At 41.3% G+C, this 14,298-nt stretch overlaps 1 protein-coding gene across 1 annotated transcript in view; it reads right to left on the reverse strand.

The window, feature by feature from the left end:
- The window catches only part of rbm7 (RNA binding motif protein 7), a 6,778-nt gene extending 1,334 nt beyond the window's left edge, over positions 1-5,444 (reverse strand). Inside the window, exons 1-4 of the mRNA XM_063204442.1 lie at positions 5,231-5,444; positions 4,581-4,743; positions 4,415-4,481; positions 4,038-4,131 (exon numbers count right to left, since the gene is read on the reverse strand). Of these exons, the coding sequence (XP_063060512.1) occupies positions 4,038-4,131; positions 4,415-4,481; positions 4,581-4,743; positions 5,231-5,323 (417 nt within the window). The 5' untranslated portion in view covers positions 5,324-5,444. The remainder of the gene's footprint in view (positions 1-4,037; positions 4,132-4,414; positions 4,482-4,580; positions 4,744-5,230) is intronic.
- Positions 5,445-14,298: the final 8,854 nt, after the last annotated feature.

Consider the following 14,298-nt stretch of genomic DNA (forward strand, 5'->3'; position numbering starts at 1 on the left):
ATGCACACAACAGCCAATAAAATGTGGTTCAGTATCTGACTGCTGGTATTGCCTCATGACTGAAAAAAACGGCCTTGTCCTTCAGTAGAAATGTAATGCATCGTAGAATCAGACTGAATCGATTCAAATCGAATCATTACCTCCCCAATCGTTATCGAATCGAACCGTAAGGGCAGTGCGAATGCACATCACTAGACCATTGACGATTTGTAACAATTAGAAAACTACGGTCTCCCTGTGTAACCTCATTTCACAGGGACTTGGAATTTGTGCTCCATGCTCAGGATAGCTACAGCAATTTCTTCATGAAATTCCTTTTCTTTTTGGATCCCTCCCCGCCCGCCTTGCCATGTTTTTAATGGCAAGATTAAGTACTTCAGTTTTGGTGTTCAGGTCAGCCAAATTTCAGTGTCAAGAACCATAAACTGAGCCATTCATTTTGTACGTTGGCACAGTCATTTGCCATTCTATGTGCTACACATTTCTACAAACACCAAAACCGGTGTATTACGGGACGACAGTAAAATATTGAAGTTGTTTCTCTTTCGTTTTTAAAGCTCATGTCTTAAACGTAACACCTGCAAATACAGTAGAACAACAAGGTGTGTAATCACCAAGCACTCTGCTTGTTGGCCAAAAACAGGCTGTAACGAGTCTGCACCATAAAAACAGCACTCATATTAAGAGTCTGCATTCTCATGTCAATGACATCTTATTTATGAATAGAAGACCAAGCATTACATATGACCACAGAAATTTGAAGTGAAGTTGGTGCTGGTTAGCCTACATCAATTTCAATCAATGATCGGAATTAGACATAATTAACAATAACACTAAAACTAATGTGTGCGAGTTAACACGAAGGAATACAGAGTTATTGATGCATTTATGTTATTGGGTTTTTTCACATAGGGAATGCCTCTTGGGATCTGGCATCTCATTTTCAATAGGTTCCCCTTTTACAGTAAGTGGGTACAAATGTCATCCCACGTCCACCATGGCAAGTGCACGCTGTATGAACCATATTTGCACCAAGAGGCTCAGGACCTGGGCTGGGAGTCAAAAATAAGACTGGGTGGGCCTTACGACCGACCGGGCAGGGAAGCAATCTACCACGACCCTGTTCTGCAGACGGTTACCTCAGGGTAAGTTCAGCCGATACCACATCTCTGTACTTTTTACTTGCTGTAAAAATGTAACCGATACCCATTATACAACAGTAGGAATAGTTTATGCATGTTTGTTTTGAATTAGGCAGCAGCCAAACTGCAGAACAAAGAATGTTGTCGGACTAGAAAAAAAACAAGCAGTAAAAATGAGCCATTGACTACACCACACACTACAAGTAAAAGCATTGAGCTGTCAAGAGTTGTAAGTAAATGTCATCCAATCGAGATGACAGACATGCAGCTTGCAGCCCAGCGTCTAAAAATGATCATCAGTCACGGCCCGAAGTTGGGTCAACGAAAGTGCTCTAAGCTGCTTTCCTTGTGTGTGTGTGTGTGTGTGTACATCTGATTGCCAATCAGCTTCAGAGCAATTGGCATGATAAAGGTGTTAGGAAATATTAATTCCTAATAATTATCAGTTTAGGCTGTTAACACAAATTGATATTGCACCCATTTCATACAGTTCATGCCGTTCTTTTAGAGCATTAATATAGTTCTGCATTACAATGCATTGATGTTATTATTGTATAGGAACAGCAAAATAAAGTTTTGAGTCTCCAAGGGAATCTGAGGTTATAATAATACGTATAATTATAATTACAGAGCTGCCAAATACTGATGCAGGTTTACCATAAAAGAGCCTCGTCTGGTTACCGGTATATGATTCATTTTGGTCATTATTTCAACAATACTGAGTAGGGAGAAGACAAAAAAAAAAAAAAAAAAACTCTTGGGCAAAAATACTCCTTCACAATTTTTGGAGAGATGCTGCAGACAAAGCAAATGCTCAGCACTCAGCAGAGCACAAATCAGCAGCTGATTGCTAGGTGTGAACTATTCGAACTCCGGATCCAAGACACTAGGAGTGGAGTCCAATATGCGGACTTCCCTCCTCCCTTGCTCACTTGCCTGCTTGTGATCTCATGATGATGTCACTGACAACGGAAAATGAATTCAATATCTTGCAAAAGCGCCATTGTAAAGTCATTTTCTCATTTGCAAACTGGATGATGAATGAAGAATAGTCCCCCAAAAGTTATTTTGGCTAGGCTGGCAGCTGGGAAACTTTATTGTTAACTCCACGGAGGAGGGGCCAGGAGGCGGGGCGAGGCCACAAGCACAAGTGGAGGAAGCAAGGTCGCATATTGGGATGCACCCTAGCAGATGGATTGTAGACAGGCTACCCGAATACAAATCAGGCAATAAATCTGGAGCAGTCAAGAAGAGCAATCCAAACTAAGGCTGCCGTGCAGAAAGTGCTGTGACTGGCAATGAAGGCAGCAGCGCGGCAGTGAGTTGCAATTACTGAGACTGCAAGAAGCAGGTTGAGAGGAAAGACATAGATGTGGTCACATCAGCAAGCCAAGAAGCAACCAGGGGTGCAATTCTCGAAAGCGTAGTTGTCAGCAAGTTAGCAACTTGGGTAGTTGTCAATGGGAAATTGCATTGCAAACAACAAAGTAGCTAATGAAGTTAGCAACTATGGTTTCGAGAAATGCATCACAACATTGTTGCTCTAATTAGTCTAGAAATCCTTGTGTCTACAAATCAGCAGGCAACATCTGATTACTTGCGGTCCTTACTTTGAAAAATAAAACAACTTTGTCTTGTGTCATGTTTATACATGTCAACGCCTATATTGCACTACCCCCCCCCCCTTTTTTTTTCCAAATGTTTTTGCAATATTGCCCTTCTGGTGAAATCTCCTTCAGACAATTAGTAATGCAGTGCAACCCAAAAGGTTCTACATCAAGACAAACAATGTTGTGTAATTCTGAGAGTGATGCCAGGACAGAGCTGAAAGTAATGCAGCGACTTTACAAGATTTTAAGTAGCCATGGGATAGGATGACTCATGACTTCTTCTAATGACAGGATAAACTACAGTAATTAACCATTTTCACATGGTTGCAAAATACTTAGCGTCTCATTCAAAAACATGCCATAAATGTGTAGTTCATAGCCCAGTGATGCAACATGAGGAAACCCATAGACCCATACTTTCAGCTGCAAAGAACTTTTCCACAGTTATACATTGAAATCATTGGGCTTTTGATTAATTCTAAGGTGAGTGTACCCAGTAAGCCCATGTACCCTTTAGGCAAGGGGTGGGAAATTTTGGCTCAAGGGCCACATTGGGTTTGGACTAATGACCAAAGGGCTCGATGTTGCAGGCAGCTTGCCTGTGTCTACAGTAAGAAAAAAATGCATGTTGCCATTTCATCTCTGCATTTGTAATGAATGAATACCGTAGCCTACTGTTTGGATTTGGGTTCATATCAAACCCACAAAACCCCTGTTTCGGGTATCCATTTTAAGAATGTTGGGTTAATGGATCACTTTGTTTTTAAAAGTTGTCCGTCTTGTAAAGGCTCTCCAGGCCCTTGTGGCCCCTGGGCCTGAGCTTGCCCACCTCTGCTTTAGGCCCACTTTCAACTTTTACATTACCCTGTCCAATTACATGGTTTGATACCAACAACCACACACCCTGCTGATCTTACATTGCCCTAAAAATCCATCCATAAGGATGTTAGGCGTATAGTAAGCATATTTTAGTTAATTTGTTTGACATTGATGTTTAAATAAATGCATATGCAAATGCATAATGCATTCATCATGTAAAAGCATAATAAATGCATGCTAAACAAAACAAGAGTGATATACATGTACACTCACAAGTTGTATGTTTAAAAAGGCTTAATGTAATGACATGCTCACATTCAATGACAATTTTATATGAAGTATTGTTAGTATTATGAAGTAATAGATGCGATAATGCTTACTAAAACTATAGTTAGATTTTCATACATTTAGCTTGAACCATTTTAGTATTGCCACAGGGCTTCTGCTGGTGCACAAACAAACTTACCAGTGCTTGTCTCTGTAGGGAATCAGGTGATGAGAAAGACCTCTGCATTTGCTGAGGAGGCGTATTGAACATTGGAGATCCCATCCCATCAAACCTAAAAATACACCACAACTCGTGAGTTAACTTCACTGGCATTGACTTAGGTCTACCAGTGCTACGAGTGCTCTTCCCACTCACATAACTGTCAAGACAGAATGACTGACGAGAAAATCTCACTTACAATGGCTTTTAAGTATGTATTCGTTTAGCACAATCAGTAAACATACAGAAGTGAAATGTGACATTCAAACAGTTTAATTAGTTTTGCTAAATCAAATTGTAAGTTTAATTCCTTAACTTTGACAAGGAAGCTATACACAAATGTCATGTCTGATTACCTTCCAGGTGTGTGTGATGGGCTCATCTGCGGGCTTCCTTTTCCCTCTTGGTTTGCATGGCTGCTGCCTGTCATTCACACAGGATTATAAGAAGTTTCAAAACCTCACAGGCTTACTACTTTCAAGCATTAAACAACGGTTAGAGAGATATTCCAAGAACATTTACCTGATCTGAATTGAATTTTCAATGGTCTCCCAAACATTTTTGTTCCGTTCAGCAAGCTCATGCCATAAGGCGCAGAAACTTCATGCTTGAAATTGATGAACGCGAACTGTTTTGGCCTTCCATCATTATCCTTCGGGATTTTCACAGTCGTCAGTGGGCCAGCCTGCAAGTAGGAAACGCAGAAGATGAAACAGGGAGCAGCATCCCATTGACAAATGTCAAACAGCGACGTGTACCTGCCAAGTGCCAACCTCGACTCAAACAACTGAAGAGGTCAGAGGCGAGAACTAAACTGGGGAAGAATTTGAAATTAAACTAGAATAGATAAACAGCGCTTGATTGAAACCACACCAAAAGGATACAATGTGTACGTTTGCATCATTCGAGATCTGCAAGGAAGCCTCCTCACATTTCAACAATCAGCTAACGACATGCTAATTCCCCGATTGGCGCCCTGAGTTGTTCTGTATAATTTGTTTCTGCACAGGTTAGTTTGCGAGATTAACACCGTGATTTGAATGCTATTTAAATCAAATTGGCCAGTTTATTCAGCAAACACAAATGTACACTTCTAAAGAGTGTGTGTGCATCATTAGCAATAACGGACTGTGCAGTGGACATGCTGAGGGTGCGCTTCGTCCCAAACTTGCCTGTAAAAACAGCTCGAACAACAGCTCTTCTGTGACTTGTGGGTCGAGGTTTCCCACGAAAAGTGTACGATCTGCTTCCAACGAAGTACCCATTTCCACCGAACTTGAGTTCCCCCACCTCGAGATTCCCTTTAGGATAGCAGATTCTTGTAATTAAATTGTTGGCTAGCTGGCTAAATAACAAGCGGGCCTCGAACAGCCGTAACTCAAATTGGTGCCGTAAAAGGGCGTGTTGTCGTAAAAACGCCACGACAGAAGTGACTTTGTAATCTTTGGTTTCAATGAGTTTTGTCAGGGGCTGTTCACTCACGGAACTTCCTATTAGCCACAATTGGCTAACCCTAACCACGGGACAGTGCAAAATGAATGGGTGTCAATGGAGTTTTTTACCATTATAATTTTTTTGATTTTTTATAATTTTTTGTCCTGAAATATTAATATTAAGTTCGAAGCTAGAAATAATAAGACCCCATTTGAGTAGCATTTCGATTATTTTGCGCCACTAGATTATTATATACTGGGTCACAAAGCTCATTTTTTATGGGGCCAAACCCATAAACATTAGCACGATGCTAGCGAGTACAGGTTGAAATCTTCTAACCAGCTGTAAAACTACACACCTGAACGATTTGTCAATACAGCCTATTGTTAACAGTCATAGTGCTTACCAGGAATGTTTTGTTGATCATATTTGTGACTGGAAATGGCAGTAGCAATGTATTTAGCATGGGTTCCCCTTTCCATTCCATACATTTTCCCACATGAAGGACTGGCCTACGCTCGTTACTGCAGAATGCATGCAAAGCTAACTGGCTACAATGGGAACCAATGAGACTGAGCCTTCTCCCTGTGTTCTAATTTCTCTGGTTTTGTGCATCTATAATCAGTTGCCTCATTGCAAAAAGCATTTAATCAAACACAAAATAAAGGAGTAACATAGCCAATGGGCTATGTTTTTAAAGGAACAGACCACCATTTTTTGATTTTCACATATTTGCAAGCCTATTCATGAATGTGCATCATTCTCAGTGTTTTCAGTAGGCCTACTTAGATTTATTGGAAAAATTGCCAAATTATCAACATAGTTTAGCATAATCACTGGAAGTAACTGGTAACTTTAGCATCAAGCCACAATTGGTCACTGGACGAAATTAAATTGCCATTTAACATTCTGGTGAATTTTACATGAATTTTAAAGTGGTTTATAGTACATTTGAAGACGCTTTATTTTGTACCGTAGACTTGCATTGCTACGCTTAATTTTTTCTATACTGTTAAATGAGGCAATGCAAACACATAGACAAATATGATATGCACATTCATGAATAATGCTTGGAAATACAGCAAATAGGCCTCGGCCTATGTGAAAATCAAAAAAGGGTGGTCTGTTAGAGGACAGGCTATTTCACAGAACTAATTGATGGCCAAATGAAAGGGTTGGTTGAAGGAACTTTTTACTGTTGGCTAATAAAATAATTTCCCCACAGCTGAATGGGGGATAGATGGAGAGCTACTCTGAACCATATTTAGCCACAATGACACATTGAGCATGGACTGATCGGAATTATGCAGACTTGAAAATAATAAATATTAGACTGCCAGTAGTAGGCCTAGGCTACCAATTTGTCAGCCGATAGGACATCATATTAGGAACATTTATTTATATTATTATGGGCCTATAATGTAATTCCTGACCAATAAGAAACCAGAAATTTGCAAGAAAAAAAAACACAGAAATCTGCCATTTCCTGTGCGCCTGCAGTGTTCTTTTGTCTATCTGTGTGAAAGTGCTCCTAGGAAACTCCAGCTCCCATTGTCAATGACACAGCACTCCACAGCACAAAGTTCTCATTGCACACAACAAAATTGCATTATGCCTCACCTGTGCAAGGGGGCAGCCCCCAGTGATGCGCCAAGGGAGCAGTACTGTGCGACAGTACCATGCTCACTTCATGAAGGAAGATGGGAGAGAGCATTGGTTAATTAGGCCTACTCCCACCCACCAATCTGGCAGGTCAGGAGTCAAACCAGCAACCTTTGGGATACAAGCCTAATGCCCTAACCGCTTATTAATGACTGTGTGTGTCAGCGTGTCAAAATGATAGTGCTGAGTGATGCCTGGTGTTTGTTACCAAACTCAAACCGTTTCCTTCAAAGGCTGTCAATTCCAGTGTCTATCTGTAGGTGTTGACCAGACTAATGCCAAATTAAGTCCTTATGAGCTGAGTTGCCAGATGAGGCTGAAGATTTCCAGCCCAAAAAATGCTCGAAACCCGCCTGGAAGCACTAAATCCCGTCCAATTCTATTGATTTCTATGGCCAAATATTGTGCGTTTTTTCCTGATAAATTAAAATTTTACCCGCAGACGGCCACCCTAAGCAGCACAATTGGGCGGGAAACCGCCCAATCTGGCAACACAGCTCATGAGCTCTCAACGTCACCTACTCTGACCTTTTGTGCCTGTGTATGGGTGTCTGTGTGCATCAGTAGAAAACCACTCTATCTGTATCTGGGTCATTTCACGTGAAATCAGACACTTTGGGACCCGACCGACCCGGATTTCAATCATACTTGGTGTGCCTTTTTAGTAGCAAGGTATCACCCCAGAACTGCATTGGTTTGAATCTGACACTAATATTAAGGGAGAAACAGACTAGGAAAGGTTCACATGTGAGGGTAGGACACTATACATTCAGCCTTGAATATATCAGTCAGTGTTAGTCACAAAAAGATGCCTGTGGTATGGTTTGAAAGCTCTTTTCTGGCTCTACATATTACGCAATCAGCTTGGAATACAACAACTCTCAGAATATGAATTATGATAAATTGAAAAATTAAAAATTGAATATCTAAAAAAACTATATTTTAAAATGGCCAGTTCCTTGTCCAAACGTAGCCGGCAATGTCATTAGCAACACCTCAAATGCTGGTGTTCGGTTCTTTATTCATTTCAGAGAGAATTTGAATCACAAATATGGCATCATACAGACCACTTACTAATAATATGGTAATACCATAGTAGCATCACATGACAAAACAAAAACAAAACAAAAATGGTCAGTTTCCATGGTCCCAGGTTTCAGAAACTAAGGCAGATGTCCATTTATACACACCAAATGATGATATGTGAATGTTTGAACATTCCTTCTCTGTGTACCTGTGTCATCTTCCCTTTACCGTACTTTGAAGAGATAATCAATGGCTACACTCTCATTTTGTACTCTACCAGTGCATTTGAAGCAGCAGCTGTGTCTTTTGTAGATATAATGTATAAGTACGTCCCGTTGCAGTTACAGGTTCCACTACCAGAAGCACATCCTGATGATCCATGACAACAAGTCTATCTGGTCTGAAGAGAAAAGTGAAGGATGGAGATGGTCCATGAGAATGCAGGAAGTTCAGTTTCACCTCTCCAGTGTTCGGCATACATTCCTCAACACATGCTAGCCACCAGTTGCCATCATATACAGCTACAACATACCCTTTGATGCTTGAAAATGTAACACATTCCTTTACTGAGCTCACTCTTTCAACTCTGCCTTCTCCCAAAGCGTCTGATTTCACGTGAAATTACCCATCTGTGTGTACCAATAGTGCTCTTTAAGTCGCTGTTGTTTGACAGAGACTGCCGAAAAACCAATTACCACAATTAAACGTTTCCTTCAATGGCTCTCAGTTTCAGTGGAAGATGGCAGATTTCTGACTTTTTTTCCCTCGTACACAGTAAATGTTGCGGTGTTACTTCAACACTTAGAGAGTTCATTTAAGTCCAAATGATGTCAAATCAACTCTCTAAGTGTTAAATGTGAGCACTGCAGAATTTACTGTGTACATTTGCAACTTCACAATCTCACAAGTATCTGACTTTCTTTCTCATAGATTTCTGACTTTTTATGTTTTATTATTGCTACTATTATTATTATCATTATTATTAGTAGTATTTATAAATGCCCAACCATTCTAGTGAACAGTGTCATGTTGGTAAAATGGTAATTTTTTTATGTCCATGAGTTGTGTGTTTGCTCATGTAAAGTGTACTGTCCGTGTTTTCCAAGAATTCTTCCCATGGTTTTATGGCCTGTTACGTATAAATCACAGCAATTTACAGCAGAAACAAATACTGTATATTGAATAACATTTTAAGATGGCAAGTGTGATTTTACTTTTTAGGGACTGTATTCTTGTCTTGTAACTATTATTTTTGAAAGCTTTGTTTTCTTATATGGAGTAGACCCAGGTTTTTTTTGTCAGAATGAACTGAACGTCTTATAAAACACATATTGTTTTTATCATTTTATACCTCCAAGGTCATTCCTGTGCTGTACTGCATCTTATTGGGCAGGCACATACCGCAGGCCTGAGAGCCAGATAATGAATTTGATTATCACCTTTTTACAATTCTGGATTGTAAAATGGTTATTTTTTATGTATCAGTTTCAGATATCACTGTGAGCCAACTGTAAATAACACAACAGTCATATAATAGTCACAATAGTCATAACACAGTAGTCATACCACAGTAATCATATCACAATTTGCATTGATTATGGGTGCAGAGAGGTAAGGTATTCTGCTGTTTTGCAATGCAGCTCAGTGCAGTATGCATGTCCATTGCTGCGTTGTGCAGCCTACTGTATAATTTCATAACGGCCACATACTGTACCGTCCCCAAGGCCACGCCTACTAATGAACCCTTACCCTCTCATGGCCCTTTTTCTAATTTATGAGACACCGAGGTGCGCGATCAACAGAAAGACACAATGTAGCTGGCCCTGTTCACATCCACTTAAACTCGTGACCTTGAGGGTGGTGCTGGAAGACAGCTAATACAGTCCCAGCAGAGATCGCCCTATAGTGTAGTCCGTCTCCGCTTCTGCCAGCAGGTGGTCTCCAACATCCATTAAAAAGAGAGAGAGAGAGTCCTCTAGCAGAATGTTGATGAGGCAATATCTTCAACAGGGCCGGATTAATGTGCAGGCTAGATATGGCTGCAGCCAAGGGGCCCCACCTGTCAGGGGGGCCCTAATTGGCCAAAAGTGAAAAATTGCAGAATTGTGATAGGTTGTTAGACATGTTACCTTAATTCCTAGTTTGTAATTATGACAGTCTATGTAAATTTGTCACAAAATCGGTCCGCCAGAGGGGGCCCACAGCAACCTGTAGACTAGGGGCCCCAGGCCATCTTAATCCAGCCCTGATCTTCAGCCACCCTAGTTAAATGCCAAGATCACATTGCTGAATCGCAGCTAGCCTATCTCTACATACGCGGCGGGGGGGGGCCTTGGGCGATCGGATCGAGGCTATCCCACTGAGCGTTGGTGCCAAGCAGGGCCGGGCCAGAGGAGAGCCTGACCTCCATGCTAATCAGAAACCTCCGGCTAGACCTCGCTTTGCTGAATTAATTAGTATAATTGAAAGTGTAATGATTTTTCAGTCACGCTTGAGGGACACATAAGAAGGACTACAGCTGTGTCTATGCGATGCGGGCTCTTGTGCTCAGATAGGCGTGGCACATCAAAGGAGGTAGGCCTACCCCTCTCACTCACTGCAGAAAATGTGCTGTCTTGTACGTAATGGCTTGGCACTGAGCTCTGGCTGGGCACACTTGGATATGTTTTGGGTGCGTGCAGCACTTGTGAGTTTGACAATAAAATGATCCAGCAGTATTATTCCATGGCAGAAACGTTTTCGACCATGCAGTGCTCATTCATGATATTCTGTAATAAGTATATTTGTGGAATCTTTCATTTTTTCACACTGTTCACACTGCCAAGAAATAGGGGCGGCCAGACGTACTTGGTTGCACAAACTCTTGTCTCTAGTGTTCCCATTTTCGACACTTATTGACAGACCAATTTTCCCATGGTTGTTAGAAATACTTCATTCTTAAGGAATTATGTGGGAGTAATTTTGGGAATGAGAATGTTGTTACAATTTTTTTTATTCACAGTAGTGTAATTGCTCGGACTGCAATAAAGTGGTAGTTTATAGGGCCTAATTTAATGTTTCTGGCTGTTGAATGCCGTTTTTTTCAAGGTATTTGAATTGGCAGCTCTAAATATCAGCACTGTTAAATGCATAAAACCACATCTGTGCAGCGCTCTTTCACATCACACGAGCAGGAATATTTTTCGTCCCTAGATAGTAATTATATTTTATCTCCGCTTTTCCACAATTCTTGGGTTTATTGCGCTGGGGTACGCTTCCAGAGAACATTATGGAACAAGAATTCTTTGGATGTGGTGTCACTGTGTTGCTTAATGTGTTGATCCAGAATGGGTGTTGCTTATACGACTCCCCTATTAAGAAGATTATATTTTCACCTGTGTCTACTTGTTTTCTGGTTAGGAAGTCGGTTTATTTTAGTTCTTGCTTTGTTTGCAGGAGCACACATGCCGGAGTATTTTAAGAGGTGGTGGGGAGGTGAGCCGTGGGTTGAGAAAGAGTCCATGCGATTTCAAGCAGGATTGGAACGTGGAGGGTGCGTGAATTTCATTGCTTTCCAAGTAGGGCTGGGCAATATGACGATATATATATCGTTATCATGATATACGAGTGTATATCGTGACCTTTCTCCTATATCGTTTATATCGTGATAGTAACGTATCAATTTTATGCAATTGAATATCATTTAATTACATTTCAAGTTGACACAATACACACTATAAGTTAATGTAACTGTAAAAATAAGAATAAAAAGATCCATTTTAAAGAAAGGTTGTTTTGCGACATGAAAAAATAAAGAGCAAATAAAGAGAATAGCTGAAAACGTATGTAATTGTGCTATATCGTGATGTATATCGTTATCTTGATATTAAGTAATCGTAATACTGATACTATATCGTGATACTGTTTTTTTTCCATATCGCCTAGCCCTATTTCCAAGGGTCCTCCTATCCCAGGTTCCTAGTTGGCCTGTGTTTCCCCTTTCCCCCAGTATTTCTCGAAAGTGCAAGTATTAACTTTGTCTATCCTGTCTGTCATCTAATAACATGAGTATGGGAAGGGAACAGTGACATACCTGATGAAGTATGAACTATAATTTTGATTTATAGTTTGGCTCTGTCGTAACGCCATAGACCCACCCCTCCGGCGCTTTGGAGTTATATTGTCTTATTCACTATATAGTAAAAAATTAATAAACACACATACCAATGCACACACACGTGCTTGCACAGTGCACACACATGTATGTACACACACACACACACACACACACACACACACACACACACACACACACACACACACACACACACACAGAAACACACACGTGCGCAGGCAGACACACACACACACAGACGCACATGTACACACACTCACGCGCGCGCACACACACAAACACACACTCACAGTCACGCACACACACACATGCCTTCATACACACACACACACACACACACACACATGCGTCTGTGTAAGCGTGTGTGTGCGTGCAAGGGTATGTGTGTTTACACGTGTGTGCGCTTTGAAAGAAAGCATAGCTGCTCCGTGCACTGTTCTATGCATGCAATACTCTCAGGAGTGTCACTGTTGGCAGAATATGGAGATGTGTAAAGTAAATACAGGGCACTCTGGAGGATACATTCCCCTTCTTGAGCACTAGGTGGCAGCGTTGATCCTTTGTAGCAGGAGCACCCCTTCAGATGCACTACCTGAGCCGCAAAATACAGTGATGTTTAGAGCCTTCACACACAAGCAGATGTGACTGGACTCTGGGACGTATGTATATGTCTGATGAAGATAATATGGACAGAATAGAGGTTAAAAAAGAAAGAGTAAATGATTAAAGACAGGTTGATGTCTTCTGTTTTTTCACTGGTCTGTGAAACTCCCTCTCTCTCTCTCTCTCTCTCTCTCTCTCTCTCTCTCTCTCTCTCTCTCTCTCTCTCTCTCTCTCTCACACACACACACACACACACACACATTCTCTCTTCTTTCTTTCTTTATCTCTCTGTCTCTGTCTCTGTCTCTGTCTCTCTGTCTCTGTCTCTCTCTCTCTGTCTCTCTCTCTCTCTCTCTCTCTCTCTCTCTCTCTCGCTGTGTGGGTGGGTGGCTGTCAGACTGTCTGTCTGTCTTCATCTGATCTCCACCTTGCTGTTCTCCTGTAGCATACTAAAGAAGACATGGGTGAGAAGAAGAGAAGACATGTAGAGGATGCTGATATGGTATGTGATGGTTACAGATTCACATCAGTCTCTCTATCCAACATCCCTCTCTGCTGCAGACTAAGTGCTAAGAATCCAGTAGCGCCACCACAGATGCTGCATCCTTGGGTGTGACAAAAATATTGGCGGGAAAAAAAATGTCGTCGTCGACATAAATGATCTCCAGGGGTGTGACTCTGCGGCGCGTTTGACTCAGGAAAATGAAGAGAGAGCTGCACAGTGTTGCCAGATGTATGATAATTATCATATTTGTACCATCATTTTGTCCATTTTGACCTCTGTTCGATAAAAAAAACATGATGTACGATAATTTCAGAGTTCTCATTCAATTCATTTTGATGCCTTGAAACAATAATTTATGTCTTGTACAATAATTTCCTTCCAAAAAGCCCCCAAAAACGATAATTTTGAGGTTTAGGTACGATAATTCAGCATTTTCCATATGGCAACACTGGAGCTGCGTTTCACAGTGTTGCGGGAGAGCTCTGAGTGAGGTCGCACGGGCACCCTCATTAGATGCTAATAACAGTGACATCACATGATTCTATAAATATCGCAAGTGTCATCATCATATAGGCCTACTATACAGTAAATAATATCACGTCAAATCATCCAACACACCACCATCTCCTCCACTTGGACCCTCTGTGTGACAGTATGGCATAAGCAGTCACTTCTTTTCCCTCTCTCGCTATCATTCTCCAATTTTGTCCTAATTCGATGGCGGGGGGAAATGGGGGACTGTGGAGATTACTTATAATGAGTATTAGTACGTAGTATACGTCCAGATATGCAGGGAAGCTGACGGGGGTGGGGGAAAGGGGCCAGCTGTCCCGGGCCAAAGGAAAGGGGGAGCCTACAAGTTGGTCCACTCAGCTCCAATGGACCTACTCAGCCAT

This window comes from Engraulis encrasicolus, chromosome 8, assembly GCF_034702125.1.
Source record: "Engraulis encrasicolus isolate BLACKSEA-1 chromosome 8, IST_EnEncr_1.0, whole genome shotgun sequence".
NCBI classification, from domain to species: Eukaryota; Metazoa; Chordata; class Actinopteri; order Clupeiformes; family Engraulidae; genus Engraulis; species Engraulis encrasicolus.